Source organism: Eschrichtius robustus, chromosome 1 (assembly GCF_028021215.1).
Source record: "Eschrichtius robustus isolate mEscRob2 chromosome 1, mEscRob2.pri, whole genome shotgun sequence".
Taxonomy (NCBI): domain Eukaryota; kingdom Metazoa; phylum Chordata; class Mammalia; order Artiodactyla; family Eschrichtiidae; genus Eschrichtius; species Eschrichtius robustus.
The window spans coordinates 165,643,659-165,667,674 of record NC_090824.1 but is presented as its reverse complement, the minus strand read 5'-3'; the positions used below and the strand labels follow the sequence as shown (position 1 = coordinate 165,667,674).

Sequence of the window (24,016 nt, the reverse complement as noted above, 5' to 3'; positions counted from 1 at the left end):
GTCTATAAATCAGCAATAGAAAATATATATATTTTTAGAACAGTAACTTTTACAATATCAACAAAATATAAGAGAGCTAGGAATTAGTAACAAAAGTGATTAAAGATTTTTATAGAGAAAATGATAAAACTTTAATAAAAAACATTTTAAATGACCTAAATAAGTGAAGAGCTATACCTAATACATTCATGGATAGAAAGATTCAGCATTGCAAAATGTTGACTAGTGCCATACATGTACCGATTTAAATCAATACCAAAGTCTCCACAGGACTTTTCATGGAACCTGACAAGATGACTGTAAAGTTTATAGAGAAGAGTAGAGAGTTAGGAATAAATGAGATACAAAGAAAAACAAGGTAGAGGAATTTGGCCTTTTAGATGCCAAAACATGTAGAAAAGAAGACAACACTGAATAGGGACAGTGACAGACAAACAGAAAAAATGAAGTCTAATAGTCCAGAAACAGACCAATGTACATGTGAAATTTGATTTATTACAGAATTGACAAAGCGGATTAGTGGGTAAAGATAGGATTATTCAATTAATGGTGTTGGAACAACTGGTTATTTGTATGCGGACAAAAATCAAATTGGATCCCTTCTTCATACCACATATAATACAAACACTAACTTAAACATTTAAACATGAAAGGCAAAACATTAAACTTTAGAAGAAAACAGAAAATTTTGTGTCTTCAGTGTAGTCATAATTTTAATTTTCTTAAACAAGTTACAAAAAATAACACCCATAATGGGAAAGACTGATGAATTCAACTACATTAAAATTAAGAACTACTGTCCACTGAAAGACACTAAATAAGAAGTGTGACAAGTCCCAAACTGACGAAGGAATTTGCAAAACTTAAAAATGACAAGGAATTAGTATCCAGAATACACAAAAGAATATACAAACTTAATATCCAGAATATATAAAAATCAATATTAAAAAGTATATATTGTACAATAGAAAATTATGCAAAAGACCCAAAGAGATAGCTTCATAAGAGAAAACAAGAATGACCAATAAACATGTTAAAAGAGTAATAAGGAAAATGTAAACTAAAACCATAACAAAACCCCATATCATACCCATTTGATTAGTAAAAATTAAAAGCCTGACAATACCAAATTTTGGTGAGGACGTGCAATAACTGGCACTGTTAAACACTGCTGCTGGGAGTGTAGGTCAGAACTACTTTGGAAGACAATTCGGAATTATCCAGTTAAGCTGAAGATACACACAGGCAATTCCACTATGGGCATATTACCTTGAATTTTTTGCAAATATGCACAAGGAAGATGTACAAAAATATTCAATGTAGCATTGTTTCGATTAGCACAAAATGAAAGCAGCCCAAATACATATTGAAAGGAAAATGGATAAATAAAATATTTCTATAATGAAATACAATACAGCAGTGAACAATAAATGAACTACAGGAATAAGCATCAACATAAATTTACCTCACAATGTTAAGTTAAAAAGCAAACTGGAGAGTAACTACAGTAAGATTCCATTTAAACAAAGTACACAAACAGGATATTCTTTAGTGATGCACACATAGGTTGTAAAACTATAGGGAAAAGCAAGACAAGGATGGAGCAGACAGACTAAAGGCAGTCCTCCTATGATCCCTGCCTCCTGGTGTTCACCTCCTTGTGCAATCCCTTCCCCCTCAGTGTGAGTGGGGCCTGTGACTTGCTTCTCACCAAGGGAATATGGCAAAGGTGATGGGATGTCACTCCCACGATGACCTCATGTCACACAAGACTCTGTCTTGCCAGTAAATTCACTGTACAGTCTCCTCTCGGACCTGATGAAGTAAGCATCCAGGCTGGGAAAGTCCACATGACAGGAAACTGCAGGCAGCCTCTAGGAGCTGACAGCAGCCAAAAGAATCTGGGGCCCTCAGTCTCACAGTTACAAGGATGTGAATTCTGCCAGCAACCTAAGGAAGTCTGGAAGCAGATACTTCCCCAGCTGAGCCTCCAGATGAGAATACAACTCAGTCAACATTCTCATTGCAGCTTTGTGAGACCCTAAGCAGGACTAGATAAGCTGCGCTCAGACTCCTAACCCACAGAAACTGTGAGATGAGAGAGCAGAAGCAAGAGAGCTACAATTCTGCAGCCTGTGGAAGGAAAACCATATTCACAGAAAGACAGACAAAATGAAAAGGCAGAGAACTTTGTACCAGATGAAGGAACAAGATAAAACCCCAGAAAAACAACTAAATGAAGTGGAGATAGGCAACCTTCCAGAAAAAGAATTCAGAATAATGATAGTGAAAATGATCTAGGACCTCAGAAAAAGAATGGAGGCAAAGATCAAGAAGATGCAAGAAATGTTTAACAAAGACCTAGAAGAATTAAAGAACAAACAGAGATGAACAATACAATAACTGAAATGAAAATTACACTAGAAGGAATCAATAGCAGAATAACTGAGGCAGAAGAACAGATAAGTGACCTGGAAGACAGAATGGTGGAATTCACTGCTGTGGAACAGAATGAAGAAAAAACAATGAAAAGAACTGAAGACAGCCTAAGAGACCTCTGGGACAACATTAAATGGAACAACATTCGCATTATAAGGGTCCCAGAAGGAGAAGAGAGAGAGAAAGGACCCGAGAAAATATTTGAAGAGATTATAGTCGAAAACTTCCCTAACATGGGAGAGGAAATAGCCACCCAAGTCCAGGGAGCGCAGAGACTCCCAGGCAGGATAAACCCAAGGAGAAACACGCCAAGACACATAGTAATCAAACTGGCAAAAATTAAACACAAAGAAAAATTATTGAAAGCAACAAGAGAAAAATGACAAATAGCATACAAGGGAACTCCGTAAGGTTAACACCTGATTTCTCAGCAGAAACTCTACGAGTCAGAAGGCAATGCCATGATACATTTAAAGTGACGAAAGGGAAGAACCTACAACCAAGATTACTCTACCCAGCAAGGATCTCATTCAGATTCGATGGAGAAATCAAAAGCTTTACAGACAAGCAAAAGCTAAGAGAATTCAGCACCACCAAACCAGCTCTACAACAAATGCTAAAGGAACTTCTCTACGTGGGAAACACAAGAGAAGAAAACGACCTACAAACACAAACCCATAATAATTAAGAAAATGGTCATAGGAACATACATATCGATGATTACTTTAAACGTGAATGGATTAACTGCTCCAACCAAAAGACACAGGCTTGTTGAATGGATACAAAAACAAGACCCATATATATACTGTCTACGAGAGACCCACTTCAGACCTAGGGACACATACAGACTGAAAGTGAGGGGATGGAAAAAGATATTCCATGCAAATGGAAATCAAAAGAAAGCCAGAGTAGCAATACTCATATCAGATAAAATAGACTTGAAAATAAAGAATGTTACAAGAAACGAGGAAGGACACTATGTAATGATCAAGGGATCAATCCAAGAAGAAGATATAACAATTATAAATATATATGCACCCAACATAGGAGCACCTCAATACATAAGGCAACTGCTAACAGCTATAAAAGAGGAAATCAACAGTAACATAATAGTGGGGGACTTTAAGACCTCACTTACACCAATGGACAGATCATCCAAACGGGAAATTAATAAGGAAACACAAGCTTTAAATGACACAACAGACCAGATAGATTTAATTGATATTTACAGGATGTTCCATCCAAAAACAGCAGATTACACTTTCTTCTCAAGTGCACACGGAACAATCTCCAGGATATATCACATCTTGGGTCACAAATCAAGCCTCAATAAATTTAAGAAAATTGAGATCATATCAAGCATCTTTTCTGACCACAACACTATGAGATTAGAAATCAATTACAGAGAAAAAAACGTAAAAAACACAAACACATGGAGGCTAAACAATGCGTTACTAAATAACCAAGAGATCACTGAAGAAATCAAAGAGGAAATAAAAAATACCTAGAGACAAATGACAATGAAAACATGACGATCCCAAACCTATGGGATGCAGCAAAAGCAGTTCTAAGAGGGAAGTTTACAGCAATACAAGCCTACCTCAAGAAACAAGAAAAATCTCAAATAAACAATCTAAACTTACACCTAAAGGAACTAGAGAAAGAAGAACAAACAAAACCCAAAGTTAGTAGAAGGAAAGAAATCATAAAGATCGGAGCAGAGATAAATGAAATAGAAACAAAGAAAACAATAGCAAAGATCAATAAAACTAAAAGCTGGTTCTTTGAGAAGATAAACAAAATTGATAAACCATTAGCCAGACTCATCAAGAAAAAGAGGGAGAGGACTCAAATCAATAAACTTAGAAATGAAAAAGGAGAAGTTACAACGGACACCACAGAAATACAAAGCATCCTAAGAGACTACCACAAGCAACTCTATGCCTATAAAATGGACAACCTGGAAAAAATGGACAAATTCTTAGAAAGGTATAACCTTCCAAGACTGAACCAGGAAGAAACAGAAAATATGAACAGACCAATCACAAGTAATGAAATTGAACCTGTGATTAAAAATCTTCCAACAAACAAAAGCCCAGGACCAGATGGTTTCACAGGTGAATTCTATCAAACATTTAGAGAAGAGCTAACACCCATCCTTCTCCAACTCTTCCAAAAAATTGCAGAGGAAGGAACACTCCCAAACTCATTCTACGAGGCCACCATCACCCTGACACCAAAACCAGACAAAGATACTACAAAAAAGGAAAATTACAGACCAATATCACTGATGAATATAGATGCAAAAATTCTCAACAAAATAGGAGCAGACAGAATACAACAACACATTAAAAGGATCATACACCACGATCAAGTGGGATTTATCCCAGGGATGCAAGGATTTTTCAATACACACAAATCAATCAATGTGATACACCATACTAACAAGCTGAAGAATAAAAACCATATGATCATCTCAATAGATGCAGAAAACGCTTCTGGCAAAACTCAACACCCATTTATCATAAAAACTCTTCAGAAAGTGCGCACAGAGGGAACCTACCTCAACATAATAAAGGCCATATATGACAAACCCAGAGCAAACATCATTCTCAACGGTGAAAAACTGAAAGCATTTCCTCTAAGATCAGGAACAAGACAAGGATTTCACTCTCGCCACTATTATTCAACACAGTTTTGGAAGTCCTACCCATGGCAATCAGAGAAGAAGAAGAAATAAAAGGAATACAAATTGGAAAAGAAGAAGTAAAACTGTCACTGTTTGCAGATGACATGATACTATACACAGAGAATCCTAAAGATGTCACCAGAAAACTACTAGAGCTAATCAGCGAATTTGGTAAAGTTGCAGGATACAAAATTAATGCACAGAAATCTCTTGCATTCCTAGAATAAAATACCTAGGAATAAACCTACCTAGGGAGACAAAAGACCTGTATGCAGAAAACTATAAGACACTGATGAAAGAAACTAAAGATGATACCAACAGATGGAGAGATATACCATGTTCTTGGATTGGAAGAATCAATATTGTGAAACTGACTCTACTACCCAAAGCAATCTACAGATTCAATGCAATCCCTATCAAATTACCAATGGCATTTTTTACAGAACTAGAACAAACAATCTTAAAATTTGTATGGAGACACAAAAGACCCCAAATAGCCAAAGTAGTCTTGAGGGAAAAAAACGGAGATGGAGGAATCAGATTCCCTGAATTCAGACTATACTACAAAGCTACAGTAATCAAGCAATATGGTACTGGCACAAAACCAGAAATATAGATCAATGGAACAGGATAGAAAGCCCAGAGATAAACCCACGCACCTATGGTCAACTAATCTATGACAAACGAGGCAAGGATATACAATGGAGAAAAGACATTCTCTTCAATAAGTGGTGCTGGGAAAACTGGACAGCTACATGTAAAAGAATGAAAGTAGAGCACTCCCTAACACCATACACAAAAATAAACTCAAAATGGATTAGAGACCTAAACATAAGACCAGACACTCTAAAACTCTTAGAGGAAAACATAGGAAGAACACTCTTTGACATAAATCACAGCAAGATCTTTTTTGATCCACCTCCTAGAGTGATGGAAATAAAAACAAAAATAAACAAATCGGACCTAATGAAAATTAACAGCTTTTGCAAAGCAAAGGAAACTACAAACAAGATGAAAAACAACCCTCAGAATGGGAGAAAATATTTGCAAACGAATCAACGGACAAAGGATTAATCTCCAAAATAGATAAACAGCTCATGCAGCTCAATATTAAGAAAACAAACAACCCAATCCAAAAATGGGCAGAAGACCTAAATAGACATTTCTCCGAAGAAGACATACAGATGGCCAAGAAGCACATGAAAAGCTGCTCAACGTCACTAATTATTAGAGAAATGCAAATCAAAACTACAATGAGGTATCACCTCACACCAGTCAGAATGGCCGTCATCAGAAAATCTACAAACAACAAATGCTGGAGAGGGTGTGGAGAAAAGGGAACCCTCTTGCACTGTTGGTGGGAATGTAAATTGATACAGCCACTACGGAGAACAGTATGGAGGTTCCTTAAAAAAGTCAGAATAGCATTACCATATGTCCCAGCGATCCCACTACTGGGCATATACCCAGAGAAAACTATAATTTAAAAACAGGGCTTCCCTGGTGGCGCAGTGGTTGAGAGTCTGCCTGCTAGTGCGGGGGACGCGGGTTCGGGCCCTGGTCTGGGAGGATCCCGCGTGCCGCGGGGCGGCTGGGCCCGTGGGCCACAGCTGCTGGGCCTGCGCATCTGGAGCCTGTGCTCCGCGGCGGGAGGGGCTGCGATAGTGAGGGGCCCGCGTGCCGCGATGGGGGGTGGCCCCCGCTTGCCACGATTGGGGGAAGCCCTTGCACGGAAACGAAGACCCAACACAGCCTAAATAAATAAATAAACTTATTAAAAAAAAAAAAAAACACACACATGCACCCCAATGTTCATTGCAGCACTATTTACAATAGCCAGGTCATGGACGCGACCTAAATGCCCATCGACAGACGAATGGATAAAGAAGATGTGGTACATATACACAATGAAATATTACTCAGCCATAAAAGAATGAAATTGGGTCATCTGTAGAGACGTGGATGGATCTAGTGACTGTCATACAGAGTGAAGTAAGTCAGAAACAGTAAAACATATATCATATATTAACGCATATATGTGGAACCTACAAAAATCATACAGATGAACTGGTTTGCAGGGCAGAAATAGAGACACAGATGTAGAGACGTATGGACACCAAGGGGGACAAAGGGGCTGGGGAGGTGGGAGGTGGTGGTGGTGGGATGAATTGGGAGATTGGGATTGACATGTATACACTAATATGTATAAAATGGATAAATAATAAGAACCTGCTGTATTAAAAAAATAGATAAAATTCAAAAATTCAAAAAAAAATAAACTTAAGGTTGATGTTTTAAAAAAAAAATGCAGAGTCTGATTCAGCAGGTCTGGGGTGGGGCCTGAGATTCTGTATTTCTAACAAGTTCCCAGGTGATGACAACATTTCTAGTTCATGTGAGTAGCAAGCATGAATAGGTCTGTGTAGACAGGAGGCTGGAAAACAGGTAAGGGATACATCACACAAAAGCCACACTGAGGAGTTTGGGCTTTCTCCTTAGTGCATTGGTGAGACACTGATGAACTTTAAGTAGGAAAGGGATACATCATATCTGCAGTTTTAAAAATGACTCTGGTTACCGAGTACATGTGTGTATGTGTTTGGGGGAAGGGTGTGTGTGTGCAGCACATTTCTGCTCCAGAGACATAGTGATGTCCAGCCCTAGAGAAGTCACCTATAAATTCTCGGTCAGATGTGAACAGAAGCAGCAGCCAGCTGGGGAAGCAGAATGGTAGGCAGTGGTTCTGAAACTTGAACAGGCAAGGAAATCACCAGGAGGGATTATTAAAACAGATTCCTGGGTCTAACCCCCCAGAATGTCTTCTTCCGTAGCTCTGGAGCAGGGCCTAAGAATCTGCACTTCTAACAAGTTCGCAGGAGATGCTGGTACTGCTGGTCTTGTCTTGGGATCACACTATGAGAACCACTGGTGTAGTGGAAAAAGCACAGGCTTTGGGGGCCATACAGATATGAATTCAAAGCCCTGACCCACCACTTCCTAGCTGTGTGACTTTGGGCAAGTTTTTTAAACTCTTTGAGTCTCCGGTTTCTTATTTGTAATAAGAAAACAGTAAAATAATACTAAACTCATGGCAGGACGGTTGAGTAATGATGGCGGTAAGGATTAAGTAAAGTACACATAGTGTGTGCTTGATAAGGCAGAGTGGCTTTGCTTTGGGTTGCACTGGAAGGCAGGACCAACTTAAAAAAAAAAAAAACAAAACTGTGAGATGAGAAAACATGTATTGTTTTAAGCTGCTAAATTTGTGGTCATCTGTAACATGCAGCAATAGAAAAAAATAATACAAAGGATAAACACAAAATTCCAGGAAGGGATATGTCTGAAATATTCACTTTTTTTTTTTAAGTAGCTGAAATTAGGTTTTATGGGGATCCAATTACTGAAATAAGGAGTCATTTGTGCTGTCAATTCATTTTATCATTCCTGCTTTAGTCATCTGACACATAAGCAGTTGATTTCAATCCTGAGCCCCACAAGAGCAAAGATACACTATGTACAGAAGATAAACTGGAGTGCTTGTGGAATTTCTAATGCCCAATAAATCAGTGTTTCACTAAATAACAATTTCTTACTCCTCTTGACAGTTTAGAGAGTAAAAAAGGAAAAAAATTAACCAAGACCATCCTTTCCGATAAATAACAAACTATCAATTACGTGTAAACCAAGATGGTGAGATGATCATAAATGGATTTTTATACATGCCATCACAGCACTTTCACCCTCCCATAAAACCTAACCCTATACACACCAACTGCTGTGCTCCTTCTTGCTAAATCCAAACATGTCACAGACTAGCACGAACTGCTTAGCCACCACTCAGCACTGCAATGTCCAAGGATCAGACTGCTAAAACTGATGGAATTAGCATTCAAGGCAAGGCAAAGTTGATGGCACAGACTTCTGTCAACTGCCATCTCCCTCTCTCTCATTCATACAGCAGCTCCCCTGGTTAACCTGCAAGGAGAGGAGCACGTGCTTTTCTGCTCGTGATGCCGCACGTCTTAGAAGCTCCTAACTTACTGCTTCTCGCTGATCCTGACTGGCTCCCTGGACCTCTGGCATTCATCCTATGACCTTTATCATTTATTTACTACATATATACCTTGTTTATGTCCAAAAATGTTCTGACGGCTCTAGCTTGTGGTTTCTTACTTGCCCTTTGGCTCAGACATATTTAGATGCTGGCTGTTCACCGACTTTCAGACCCTCCTGATCAATTTCTGGGATCTGCCTGCCAAGAAACTGTTGCCTATCACCTGCTCACTGCCCATGCCTTTGGCCTGTGCCACCTAGTTTTTGGATATTTCTTGAACATCTGCCATTGCCCTGGCTCCAACATGACATCTGTTCTTACCAGTTCCTTCCTCTAGCCTTGAGCAGAAAAGCCTTATAATTAACTAAATAAGGTTTGAAAACTTGGTTCATATACTGGTTTAATTTCCTAAATGCTACTAAGCGAGACAGGTTTACCAAATGTTACTGAAGTAACACAAGAGGAAGTACATGGATTCACCTGAATGTGCCTTTCTAGAGACAAAATAAATCTACTAATAAGGTAATCACCAATCTCAACCAATCTGACAAGGTATCAGAACCTTGAAACAAACTAACATTTTACTTCCAATTCTTACCCGCTGCAAAAACTCAAGAGGACTGTATTTGGGCCCCAAGACGAAAAGTTTCTTTCCTCTTCGAGCCACGCCACTGAATACTCGAGCAAATGCAATAAAAGGCTCTTGGTCATTTCCTTCCTGAGGCACAGGTTTAGGGGTCTCACTCTCCACCTCTTGCTCATCACCTGCCAGAAGCCAAAGGATAGTAAGTGCCAGGAATGCTCTCTCCAATCCAGGGACTGCTGAGAAACTCAGAGGGAACAGGGAATATGCTATATTCAGCCCAGTTTCAGCAAGGAAACACCAAGAATGAAAGTATACTGCTAAAAGCTACCTTTAAAGCTAAGAAGCCCAAGAGCTAAAGGATGAGTGTCCCAAGTTATGTAAAAATCCCGTCTCACCAAAGCCTATTTAGGAAAGCTATACCTTTCGGCTCTTCTCCCTGTGGACTCGTTTCAAGGGCACTCCCATCCTGGGTGGGCTCCAAGGGTGCTTGGCCCTGCGCGGCTGCCAGCTTCTCCGCGTGCCTTCGTCTTGCATGCTCACGCCTCTCAGCAATCTCCTCCTGAGTGAGAGGTCTACAGGATACCACAGATACGTTAACACCTGGCAACATCAAGCATCTCTCAGTCTGTTCAAGCAGAGAAACAGCAAGTATTAACGTAGCTGGAGAAGATGATGGTTGGTCCCCAGTCCCATCCGGGCGGAAGGTTTCCCCAAGTTCTCTCCCTCACTGCAGCAAGAGGAGAGAAGGCCTGTCGGGCTTTCTCTGAGAATGCTGCGTCCCCAGCTAGTCTGAGCTTATGAACTGACACGCAAGAGCCCATGTCCCCACACAGAGCCACACACAACAGCATGGAACCTTTCTTAGGTACCGATGTTCCTCCTCGATAAGGCAAAGGACAGGAAAAGGAAGGGTGTGAGTAACAGACACCGGGGCTCAGAACACCCCTGTAGAGAGATAAGCATAAGACTTCCATGAGATTGAGGTTTTCTCCTCAAGTACAAAAATATATCTTCATGGAGAACTGAGGTCCAAGAAGAAGGGTCAGGCTGAACGCTGGCAATTCATCAGGATAAGAGGTCAAATAGTGATTATCAGTCATTGTGTTAGACCCAAGTACCACCAGAGAAAAGGCAGTGCGTGGGTGTGTCTGGCTGTCTGCTGGGGGGTTCATCTGGAGGGTGGGTCATGTTGCTTGATCCTGTCACTTTGTGCCTGCCTCCCCTGCTGTCCCCCACTGTGATTTTATGATTCCTGCTTCACTCCCTGGTCTCTGACTTGACACCTGGCTGATAATCTCGTCTCCCAGCCTGCCATTCCCCTTTCCCCCTCTCTCTCCTTAAGCACTGGAATCCATTCAGATGGCCATTCTGAGAGTGCACTGTCCACGTGCATTCTAAATGGCCACATGCTCTTGGAGATCCTGATGTCAGGTACCCTAAAACCCCTTTTTACTTTGTGTAGGCTACCCTGGGAGGTGAACGCGTAAGTCACTGACTGTCCACTGCTATCCTCTTCAGACACCTGCCTGCTAGACAAGACCTCCCCCTAGGGCTGGACACCAATTCCACTCCCTTAGCACCTGCCCCTCGAAATCGAAGAATTTGGTTCTAGGAGTCGGCCCCTTCTAGTCAGACCCATCCCAATGCAGGTAGCAGGGCTGTGACATAAGACACAAAAAAATGAGAGCACGATCTTTGAGAATGGCTTGCTCAGGTGTCGTTAGGCAATCAAACCTGCTGGCAGTTTCGCTACAAGAGATAAGCTCCTCCTTACTGGAAGCTTTACATGTTAAAGGCCTTTCAAATACAGGATAAAAGCTGCTTCCTCATAATTTCTTGTCATGGCTCTTGTTCTGTCTTCTGGAGCAACATCCAACAAACCTTCTTCCCTCTGCCTTCCTTTCAATCATCTGCATTCATGCCCTGCTCCTCCCCCTCCCCCTTCTCTTCTTCAGGCTACACACTCCAGCTGCTCCTTCAATCAACCCTTAGATAACTTACCTTGTTTCTAGACTTTAGCTAAGATCTTTTACAAGAGTATCTGAAAAGTATGAATTAAAATATAAATGCAGAATACATTATTATTACTACAAACAGGGTGGGAAAAAAAACCCTGATGCACTTGTTAGCACATGGAGAGAAACTGTCTCTTCCAATGGGCTTATCACTATGATACGGACATTGTGTTCATCACTCTACGTATATTATGGCACATATTATCAAAACAAATGACACAGGTATTATTACTCCTGGTTTACAGACGAGAACCTGGAGGCTTAGGAAATTTACATAACTTGATCCAAAGTGACACAGACAATAAATGGAGGAGCCGTAATTCAAATACAGATATGACTCCAAACTCTATACTCGTTATCATCAGGCTATGTCTCCCATCCAGAAGGAATTAAAGACGATAAAATCATCATCACATTCAGTAAATGTGGTTTTATTTTAGCTTTGGTTAAGGAAGAAGCATATTTGTTCACATATATTAAATCCTCATTCTGCCTGAGCTCATAACATGATTAGCATTTTATATTCACTAAGTCAGCATCAAATGCATGCAGGCTTGCTGTCCATCTACATGTTTATCCATCCATCCAGTTAACGCCTACTATGTGCCAGGCACTGCTGTGAGCACTGGGAGTGGTGGCAGAGGTAAACAGAGCAGACGGAAGAGAAGTCAGCAAGGTTTTATATGAAGAACCCACTGTGTAAACTAGTATCTATTGAGAATAAAGAGGAATTTATTTGCAAGAAAACAGAGCTCTACTAGTCAAGGAACATCTGTGGGTGGTGAGTTACTGAGGCTGTAGCTGAGCTAACTATGGATGACAGTTCTGAGGGGACGGCAGTCAGCAACAGCAGGGATGAAGGAGACCAGAGGTGAGAATACTGACTGGAGCGTCAAATGGCAGACTGGGGAGGTGAATCTGGAGAAGAAAGGAAAAGAGGCAACGACACAAAACCACCCACCCTCAGGATTCCAAGCTGAATGTTCCTGCTCTGGCCTCTGCGAAGCTGGCTGAGGGGTGGGCTGGGAGAGTGTCAGAGAAAGGGCTGGAAAGCTGGCTGTAGTTGGTACGATCAGTAACCACACCACCAGGTAGCTGAGATGATGGGAACCAAGGGACCAAGGAACGCGGCTTCTATCTGAAGATCACATCTTGTTACTAAAAGAAGGTGGTTCTCAAGAAGAAAGCCAAAGGAACACAAAGACTCGGGATTCAGAGGGAGAGGAACTGCCTCAAAAACTCCTAGTAGGATGTTACCTAACAGGTACTTATCAGCAAGTAAGTATTCAGCAAGAATTTGATAGAGTACAGTTGAGAACAGCAAAAGCAAAGGCCCAGAATCTAAAAAGGGCAGGCAGGTTGGAAGGTTGCCTGCCTAGATTTAGACGTGGAGGTTAAAAAGCTGCACAGGATGACAGAGGCCAGATTCCACACAGTGAAGTAGAAGACCATAGGTTTTCAAGCTAGACAGATGTAGATTCAAAAACTGTTTTGGCCTCCTTCTAGCTATGTGACCTTGAGTGTACTACTTAATCTTTTTAAGGCCTCTTAATTTCCTCAGGTAACACTGAAACATTAAACAGTTCCATTGCAGAACTGTTGTTAGATCTAAGTGGCATAATTAATGGTGAGGCAGGAATATTATAAGTTTAATAAACTGCAGCCAATTATTAGTGTTACCATCATTATTAATTATAACATAAAAGAGTAAGATCTGAGATGCTGCCTGAGGTACCAGGACCTTCTTCAGAAGTAATATTTATATCCTTTCTCTCAGGTTACTTGAAAGATTGTTACACAGAATGCCCCCAGAGTAGCTGTGGATAGCACAGAAGAGGAGCTTCCAAGCTCCTATATCGAGTGAATCTTTTCATTCCAGACACCAAAATCATACTGAAGGAAGGATGGCAAATGGACTGGCAGAGTTAGACACTGGGGCAGGGGAACCAGCTAGGAGACTGCTGCAATAATTCTCACGAGAAATGATCAGGATCTAATCATTTATACTAGCGGTGGGGGGGGGGGCAGTGCAGCTGGGAAGGAGGGGAAGACACATGACCAACTCATATGATGTAGAATAGATCCTCCAAGACTCTGGAAACTTGAGAAATGAGCCATCTCCCTCCACACACGCACAATACACGTGAAGATCAGCAGAGATACTCACCCATCCAACAATCTCTACTGGAGCAGACAAGACAGGCTTAGATTAGAACCTGCCTGATGTTCAATAAAAGTTAACTGTGGCTACCACTACTCTTACTGCTCTTCAAACTGACATGAATTCAAATCAACAGTCCCAGAGCTGATTTCAACAACCATCTCCTACAGAGGTATCACAAAAAGATAAAGTACCCTGCAAATTTTATGTTCCCGCAGGGGCTGCGGCGTATGAATTCCAGGCTGAGGAGAGAAAGCATTACCTGCACCTTCCCACCCACACCCTCACTGCAGCCCCGTCAAACCTACACCACTTCCCTGGCCCAACCCAACTTTCCTTTTATCCTTACCTTGGCTTATTCTGAGGCAAAGCCTTAGCATCAACTGCAAACATTTTGGAAACAAAGATAATAACCGGAGCAGTGTCTTCGCTTCCACATTTCATAAAAGCTAAACAGACAGGAAGTAAAACTGTTACTGTTTTTTCCCATTATTAAAGAGCCAGATTTTTCTGAAAACAATTAGGAAGTTTAGAACATGGCATCATCTAAATACGTAAGCAACCTATAATGTTTTACCACTATGATAAAAATTGCATCTGGAAAAGTACAAAATTGCTAGAAAAATAGTAGAGCAAGAGCAAGAGAACTGGCAGAAATGAGGAAAGAAAAGCAAAACTGATAGGGTGGGAGAAGGGCTGGAGGAACTCCCACATAGAACTAAAGCTAGGAAATGGGCTTAACCACCCACCATAAGCCCTCAGAAGTGTTTCCTGTGGAGAAGGGATAGAACTGAGAAATTTTACCAAAGGTCAACAGTCAATAGGTAGCTTACTAATAAAGTACATAAAAACCAGTAGCTTTTCCAATCCCTCACAAAAACAAGTTAGAAAATAAAACAGACAAAAATATCTTATCATGATAATAACCAAAAACCTTAGAAATGAATTAAGATTCAATACTGTAAAGATGTCAATTTTCCCTAAGTCTATAAATTTTAACACAATTTCCTATCAACATATTGACATTTTTCTTAACCTACATAAAAAAACCATTGGTTAAGATAAAAAACCATCGGTTGGTAATTTTTTAAAAAAATCACCCCACATCAAAATAATTCACACATAAAGAATTCAACAGTAAAATTCAAGTAAGAAATAAAGGAATCAAGAATTAAATGTCTATCAGAAGTCTTGCCAGGGAAAACTTTGAAAGGCTGTGAGGAACAAAGTGACACGCCCTGACTTCAATTTTTAACAGGATCACCCTGGCTGCAGTGTTGAGAAAACATGAAAGGCTATCAAGAACAGCAGCAGGGATACCAGCTGGAAAGCTATTATAATAACCAGATGAGAGATCATGGTCCAGGGAGGACCCAGGGAGGCAGAAGTGGAAATGTTGAAAAGCAGTTGTTCTGGATATATTTCAAAGGAAGAGTAAACAGGATTTGCAGATGGACTGGATGCAGGGGCATGTGATAAATGTGGGAATTAAGAGCATGCCATTGTCATGTAAAGCCTTGAGACTGGAAAAGATCAGCAGGTAGAAAACAGATGAGGTCCAAAGACTAAGCCTTGCTTTGGGGCATCCCACAGTTAAAAAGTCAGGGAGATGGAGAGGAACTGGAAAAAGAGATTAAGAATAAACAGCCAGCTCTGATGGCAAATATTTGGCTTGGCTTCCTAGCCTCAAGAGGCTATTAGAAGTTCAATCTGGAAATTCCTTATGAAAAGTTCCAGCAAAGCAGATTTAAAAGAGCCTATATGGTCAGTTACTATTCTTGCTGGACCTATAAAAATAATCAGGCCAAGTTTAATGAAACTAAACTTACTCTGCAAACAAATTAGTCTTAATTTGGCTATCTTGGGTAGAAATCAGGGTGACTTCAGAGAGAAAAAAATTATGTTTCAATAGAAACTATAATACACACTTGTGGATATTTGATTCTAGTTCTGTTATCATCTTCGAGGTTTTGTTTTTCTACTGGTAAACTGGACTGGATCCTGAATTCTTCTAGTTTCCTCAAATATTTGGCTACAACTCTCCAAAGTAACATTTCCAATTTTTCTCCCACTTTTGATTCGGAATCACTGAGAACCAAAGCTGCCCCTTTCCTGAAGCCCTGCAAACTGAAGCTGAACAACATGCAATACACTTAAGAGAGACCACCACACAACATCCCATGTTTAGACAATCTTCAGGCCTGTTGCTGTGTAAGCCGCTCAGAAAGTTTACCTGAACACTCAACGACATCATCAACGACATTTCACACTGCAGATGATACTTGACTCTGACATCTAGAAATCTTGACTGGCTGCCTCCTAGGTTCAGAAGTTGGTTTATAATTTGCTCCAACCATTAACCTTTTTCTTCTGTCTCCACAGAAATGCCTCTTATAATACCTGATTGCTTGCACCTTATAAGCCTAACTTTGAGAGCCCACCTGCATCACTGCCTCCAGAAATGAATTTAACTAGACAGACCTATTGTCAGGACTGAGACTGGTTTAATGAGATGGAACAATCTACCAACTTAGCTTCTGGACTGTGACACTCCTTGAAGACATTTCAAAGGCAGAACTGTTGAAGAGCAAAATTTGCCACCCCAGAATGTGTTTCTTTGGCATGAGGATTAATTTAGGCTGATTATTTTTAAGAAGGAGAAGACTCAGGAAGTCCTTCTTTTTATGTCCCCTTAGCTGTCTAAAGAATTCAGATACGGGGCCTGGTCCCGGAATAGAGCTATCACCAGAAAAGAGTATGCAGCTATCACTGTAAAGAATATGGGCCAGGTGTGGTGGGGGAAACCTGGCAGGACCTAGAGATCAGAGTCCACTCTGTGTCCCAGAGTCTCTGCACAGCCCAGCAAACATTCTTTTCAACCAAACTTTTGCTTTTCTATCTTCATGTGAATTGCCTTCCTCCCCCTTGAAGTCCTGAACCACTCACAGTATTTAAGGTGAGGGTTTCAGCCAGTTATTCTGTTTTCCTGGGTCTGTCCCATGTATATATGTTATTAAACTTTGTTTGATTTTTCTGTTTAAAAAAAAAAAAGGAAAAAAAGAATAAATAGCCAGGGAGACAGGGAGAAAGTAGGAGTATGTAGAAGCCTAGAAGTCAAGGAAAAAAGTGACTCAAGGAGGAAGGAGTGATCAACCATGTCAAATGGTAGTGACGGATCTAGTCAGATGAGGATTGAGAACTGGCTGAAAGATATAACAAAGGACAGTCAACAGTGGCCCTGAGAACAGCAGTGACTTGGGGGGCAGGGGCTGCAAATTCAATAGATTGGGAGAAAAAGAATAGGAGAAAGTGAGTACATACTCATGAATTTCATGGAGCCACACGGAGCCTGGAATGGGAGGATCCCTCTCATGGGGAGCGCATATAGGGGGCTTCAAAAGAGCAGCACAGCCCCTGGAATCACTTTTCCACAGTCCCTGGGGACACAGCCATGGTGGTGATATGGCACTTTAGGAACACATTCCTGGCTATTTAGGAGGATGGAATACAGCATGATTATAAGATTATGAAATGTGATCAGGGCAAAAGGTAGGGGTCTCAGAGCCTCTGGTATCCCCACTCCACTGGCAGAGCAAAATGTCTCTAGCAAAACTGAAATGTTAGAAAACAAAAGGCAACTGGTGAAATGTTTGTGAAATTGTTTATCTGTAGAATTGGCCATTTGGCCATTTAGCAAACTAGCATTTAGCAAATTGGTCTAGAGTAGTCTGGACTTAGGACAATCAAAAATATGTTACCTGCTGTGTTCATCTTTACCTCACCTGCTTTCAGCGCCTGGGTTTCCGGTGGAAGAGAATCAAATGTTTGTGATCCTGCGCACATCAGTTTCTCCACTCTCTCGGCTGTAATATCAAGGGGACTAGGAAGTTTCTGACACACCATAGCTGAAGTCTGTTGTTAAGGACTCAAAACCTTGAGAAAGTGCCCTCCACCATGGCAGAGGTTCACAGTATGCACTAAATACTGAGGTAACAATGTATGTCTATAAGATGCCTGGGCTGTAAGGCAGCACTACGCCATATATCACATCTCAAAATATGGATACAATTTCAGGGAGTTCATGGACACTCTAGAGCCCAGAAAAGATCCTCGTGATAGATATTCTAACACTGACATCCTACGGAACAAGTGAGGAAGGACAACAGAGCTTAGGAGCCTGGCTAACTGTGACCTTTTAAGTCCTCAAAATCTTTTATGTGGTTTCATAGACTGGTATAGAACAACCATCAACCACAAGCTATGATACAAGAAGGTCCCCCACCAGAGCGAGTGTCACTGTAGGGGTATGTGTCTATCACAGCTCTGAGATCCACTGCTGGTTCACTTCCAGGACACTGCGCCCCCAGCCCACTGCAGGGGTATGCCTGAGTACACACAGGTCAAGGAGAAGAAGATAGTCTAAATTCATCTATAAAATCACTTTAGTTAATGTAAGCCATTTAAAATCAAGTCTTTTTGGAATCACTAATGTGAGAGGAAGTATCAACAAGCTAATGAAAATATGGGTCTAAAATGAACCAGTGCTGTATAAAAAAATAAATAAAATAAAATTCAAAAATAAATAAATAAAATGAACCAGTGATCCTAACACAAACATCTAAATTATCTACTTATATGTAAATCTTAGCCTAAAAGTTTTTATTTTACAGATTACTAAACAAAAACTAAAAACATTTTTAAAGAACATTCAGGTTGATATTAGTATTAGTCCTAGTTAATATTAATATATTCATTTTTAAAGTACTTAATACAGTTTCATGGTAGAACCTTAAATAACCCCAGAAGACTCTGGATGGAAATGCGTTATTTTCAGAGGATTTCCGGATTGCCAATAACACACTGGTTTTTCTTGTTTAGTCAAATCTATGATTTCATTAAAAACCATTAAAATAAAGGATACCAAGAACAGCTTGAGATATGGGAAGCCACTGACTGCAAATAGCATTGATCTGAACTTTAGGATCTGAATGCCGTGCCTCTCGGGCTCCAATTTTTAATCCTAAAGAAGTCACGATTTTATCAATTTTTTCTTTGTCCCTATAGTAAACGTACAGGATGGGTGGGGGGTGAGGGGTGAGGAGAGAGAAAGATCACATAAAGACACAAAGGAGCAGTGAGGAAAAGGGACTCAACATTGTTTGACACATTTATTCCTAATGTATTACTTTTACTACAAAAAAATAAAAACGCTTGAAGGGGCTCCTGCCACAGGAGAAAACTGCTCAACCTCTACCCATACACTTCCAAATGAACTTTTCTTTAAAATGTCCCATGAAGCACCATTCCACAATCTCCCTAAAAAAGCTATGTCAACTGGTAAAGCAATTGTATAAATAAATACTAAAAAATCATTATTCCATCTCTGGAACAACTTAGAAATTTACTGAAGCAAACATTCTTTTCCATGTGTATCAGGCAAGTTTTTCCCCAAGTGCCCCATTAGTGATCCTTGATATAAAGCACCTTTTCTACTATAATTACTATTTTATTTTAAACTGAGCTTGTATAAACAAAAGTCTAATGTTTCTTTCCATCCTTTTATCTCTTCACCTCAGCACTCTATAAAATATTGCTGTTCTCTCCCTCCTGTCACCCTTTACTTGGGTTACACATACTCCTTTAAATTGTTTCCAAGCCCTGTAATCAACTCCTCTGTAAAGGCTCTGTTCATTTTTTCAGTCTATCTCAGCTTTCTGAAGTGTGACTCATCAAACTGAAAAGTGAGGCAAATTATACTGCCCAATTTATGTAACAATTTATAACAGCCTTACTTTTTCAAGACAGCATCATACAAACTCCATATATTTTCCAGGATCAACTGTACAAATAAAGGTTTCTTTCCTTTTGCCTGTAAAACAGGATGAATGGGCTTAAAGTTCTGAATATTTAATCGGTATCTTACATATTCATTCTTGACATGTTTTATTATCAGTGTTTCATTTCTACTAGAAAATATTTACCCAACAGAAAAGTGGAGGAAAGTAGCTATAAGAATGCTCTAAACAGCCAATAATCTACAATCAGTAACAACCCACTGTTCTCTTCCTCCAGGAACCATGGACTTCACAAATAAGACCAGTTGCCCTTTCACTGCCATCAAAGAAATACATGATACCCAAGCTGAGAGCTAAAACTTCACTCTAAAATTTCCATGGACTTTGTTCTAAAGAATGTTCTTAAACATGAAAAATGTTCAACTTCAAGGAAGAAGATATTAAAAAAACCCAAAAAAAACCCTACTATTTCTCTTACCAAACTGTACAAAATAATATCAAGAGCACTTTGAGATGGATAATATACAAGAGCTGGAATATAAACTGATACTCTCTTTCTCAAGAACTATTGGCAAGGTATTGGGAAATTAGGCCATTACCTTTGAATGCCTGGTTAAAAACAGGTCATTGTCAAGACATAAAAATGTATTTATCAAGATGCCCACTACAGCTTTACTTAAAATATCAAAATATTTGTGAAACAGAAATAAAAATTATGTCCAATCTTACAGAATTTATGTAGATTCTACATTTATGTAGATTATGTAAATGATGATGTAATAGGGTCCTTATGTGACAGGAACTGTTCTAAAGACTTGTCTTGGATATTTCATATAATTATCATAACCACCCTATAAGTATTACTATCTCCAATTTGCAGATGAAAAAAACTGAGACAAATGTCACAGAACTAGTAAGTGGTGGAGCTGAGATTCAAACAGAGTTGGATTCTCAAACCATGCTCTTTCCCACTTCATACACTGGCTCCCTCTTAAATACACTGTTTATAGAAAGCTTTTAATGGCAACGGAAGATGTTCACAATATGATGTCAAGCAGAAAAGCAGCTACATTATATAAATAGCAAAATCTCAACTGAGGGATGTATGTATCTATCCAGAAAGAATGAAAGAAATGAAAACCACAGCATCAGCAGTGTTGGCTTCTAATATTTTTTCTTTCCTGTGGCTTTATACTTATAAATACCTTCTTAAAGGAATATATATGCTCTTCAATGAGAATGAATTTATAAAATCCTGAATTTTACATTTAAAAAAATCTTCCAGAAAAGCATCTTCTGAGGCTATGTGATTCAGCAGCCTTAATCACCTCAATTGATACAATGAAGTGCTCCAGGGAGCACCTGCCTCTCCACATCAGCAAAGCATGGTGACTGACATTCAATGAGAGAAGGCCTCAGCTGAGACTAGGGATAAAGTGTGGGCCACACAGTGATGTCTGAAAGAGATGTCTCTTTATGAAGGGGACACACAAATGCCTGATGGAAAATATGTGTCTTCAAGTTCACATGTACAGGATCTGAGATTTTTGCTCCTCTTAAAAAGAAAAAACAAACAAACAAAGAAAAAAACCCAGGCAGTCCTTTGTTCCCTATATTTAAAGAACTCTATTTAAGCAATACTTGGATATAAGACACATGAGCTTTAGCCAAATATATACAGTAGAAAATCCCTCATGAACTGACTCCCATAAACCAAGGCCAAATTACAGGTGTCTTACAGTACAGGTTTTCATAGGGCAACAATGTGACCAACAATCAACAGGGACATATGCCACATTACCTGATCAACCTTCATAACCTTCTTAGCCTTCATATTTATGTAATAATCTCCCCACAAGGTTTTCAAAAGAACTTCCTTTTTGATGCCAGTTTTTTGACTGTAGATTTCGGCAAAGTGTTCAATTCTGAAAGAAAAGCAAGTGTTCACGTTATTAATAACAACATAAATAAGTATGAGTACAGCTAACACTTGAGTGTTTCTGTGCCAGGTACTGTTCAATGTGCTTTAAATGTCATTTCAACTATCTTACAAGGTAGGTACTAATTATCTCCCCCATTTTACGGAAAAGGATAATGAAGCACGAGATATCACACAGGTAACAAGTGAAGCTGGGATTCAAACCCAAGCAGTCTCGCTCCAGAGCCCAGCTTCCTGTCCAACTTTCCCTAAATTCATATGAATTAGAGTTCATGCCATACCTCCCTTTTTTAATTCTGCATGTGTAAAACAAGAGGAATAATGGCCAAGGAAATGCAGGCTCCAGCTGCCCATTGCAGCCACGCCAACAATAAACTTTGTTTCAGCCCTTCACTGCTATAGGTACCTATTGCTCACAAAGAAAACAAACTCTAGAGCCAGAACATAGAGAACCAGAACCTAAAAAGCCTAAAGGCTTTTTAGCATCCGGGATTAAACAGGCAACAGATAGATACACACTTAATTAACTCTCTCCAGCCCTTAGAGAAGCCAGTTAGCACCAGGTCTGCTCTACTGCACACCCCAGCCACATGAGCGGTCACCTGACAAATAATGATGCTGTATATTACAGCATCTGCAGTGTCTGGGTAAAGGGCCTAGGAAAAATACCTTTTTGGCAGGGAACAGTATGTTCCTACATAATCTAAGCTTTGAATCCAACTCTCAAAGTACCAGCAACTTAAAAGACACCTGCTATATTCTCCAATGCAGAAGGAATCCAAAGTTAACAGATTCTAGACAATTCTTTACCTGTCAGTCAACAACTGTGGAATCTAGGGGTTAACTACAACCAAGTCCAATTAGCTGATATTCTCTTACGATAATAGAAGCCTGGTGGGAGCAATAAAAAGCTGCAGGAGTGGAAGTTAATAATTATGGTTGGAACCAGAAATATGAAGAGCATCAGGCAGCAGCTTAGAAGCAAAAATAGATGCTACAGAAACTGCTAAAGATAAATACCCAATGCCCCCTCTCACTGAGGGCCAAGGGAGAGAAAAACACCCATCAGGAATCAAAATTCATATCATACAGTTATAAGCTACTAACATTCTGAAAGAGATGGCCTCAAAGGTCCATCATTTCCGAAGTAATTCACTATGGTAAGCTTTATTTCCCATTTGATCCAACAGTTATTTATTTAGTAGAGGTTTTTTTCACTTTTCCAAAACTTTAGTTTCTATGATTATTTTATTTATACTTATCATATAAAAATTTATATATAAATTGTATATATAACATGTATATAATATATAATTTATACATAATTTATTTATATATGTTAGTATCACTATATTATTAATTCATAATCTTTTTTGTCTTTTTGGAGGGAACCCATCTTCTCTTTACCAATTTTTACCTTACTCCATAGACATAGCTTTCCTACTCTGGAGGGCTGAAAGGAGCACTCTTGATCTCTCTCCCACTTCAATGGCTACTCCACAAGCAAAAAGAAGGCCAATGGCCAACACTTATTGGGCAGAGTTCCTATGCCTCAAAACGGAAGCAAGCTCTGTCTTGCTCCCTACTCCAGGGATCAGTAAAAAGAGCCAAGCTTCCTCCTTGACTTCCTGGAGTTAAGTACACCTAGAGCAAGGCACAGAACCTTCTTTCCAGAGACAAGTCAGCAGACCCTTATCTCACCCTGGGCTTTCCATCTCTCAACACCTGATCTTGCCAGACAGGCTGCAATCCTCCATGCAGATTCGCAGAACCATTACAGGACCTACAGGAGGGAGACAATGGGAGGCAACTACTGTGGCCTGAGGTCCCAAGCACATTCTCCAGCCTAACTCTACCAGGGAGCCCTGTTCTTTACAGTGATGCTCGCTGGGTCCTCAATAAATAGAGCCAACACTTTGATCATCATATTGGCAACTTGGGTCCATTCTTAGATGGTTAGCGCTGGAGATAATGACTGAGTGATTTGTATAAGCTTTCAACATAGTTTATATTCCTTGAACTTGAATTGTTTGTTTGCCTGACATAGGATCAATTTTTATATATCCTTCATTGACACTTAAAACAAATCCTGACTTTAATTATAATACTATTCATATGGTTTGTTTCTATTTGATGTTAAACTGTGATATGATGCAATCCCCCCAAACCACATGCCTGTGGATTTCTACTTATACTTCTATTTTTGCCTCATGAACTTTGCTGTTATGATCATTAATCTCTTTACTACAGAAATGTGCCAATTATCCACATAAAAGTGATCCTTATGCCACATTTGCCATAAATTCTGCTCTGCTTATCATTAAGATCGCCAAACCTA

General features: G+C 39.8%; 1 protein-coding gene across 1 annotated transcript in view; it reads right to left on the bottom strand.

Moving 5' to 3' along the window:
* The window catches only part of EFL1 (elongation factor like GTPase 1), a 134,504-nt gene that overhangs the window by 83,874 nt on the left and 26,614 nt on the right, over positions 1–24,016 (bottom strand). Inside the window, exons 8-14 of the mRNA XM_068558768.1 lie at positions 21,541–21,664; positions 19,737–19,813; positions 18,866–19,002; positions 17,727–17,849; positions 14,294–14,393; positions 10,189–10,340; positions 9,781–9,947 (exon numbers count right to left, since the gene is read on the bottom strand). Of these exons, the coding sequence (XP_068414869.1) occupies positions 9,781–9,947; positions 10,189–10,340; positions 14,294–14,393; positions 17,727–17,849; positions 18,866–19,002; positions 19,737–19,813; positions 21,541–21,664 (880 nt within the window). The remainder of the gene's footprint in view (positions 1–9,780; positions 9,948–10,188; positions 10,341–14,293; positions 14,394–17,726; positions 17,850–18,865; positions 19,003–19,736; positions 19,814–21,540; positions 21,665–24,016) is intronic.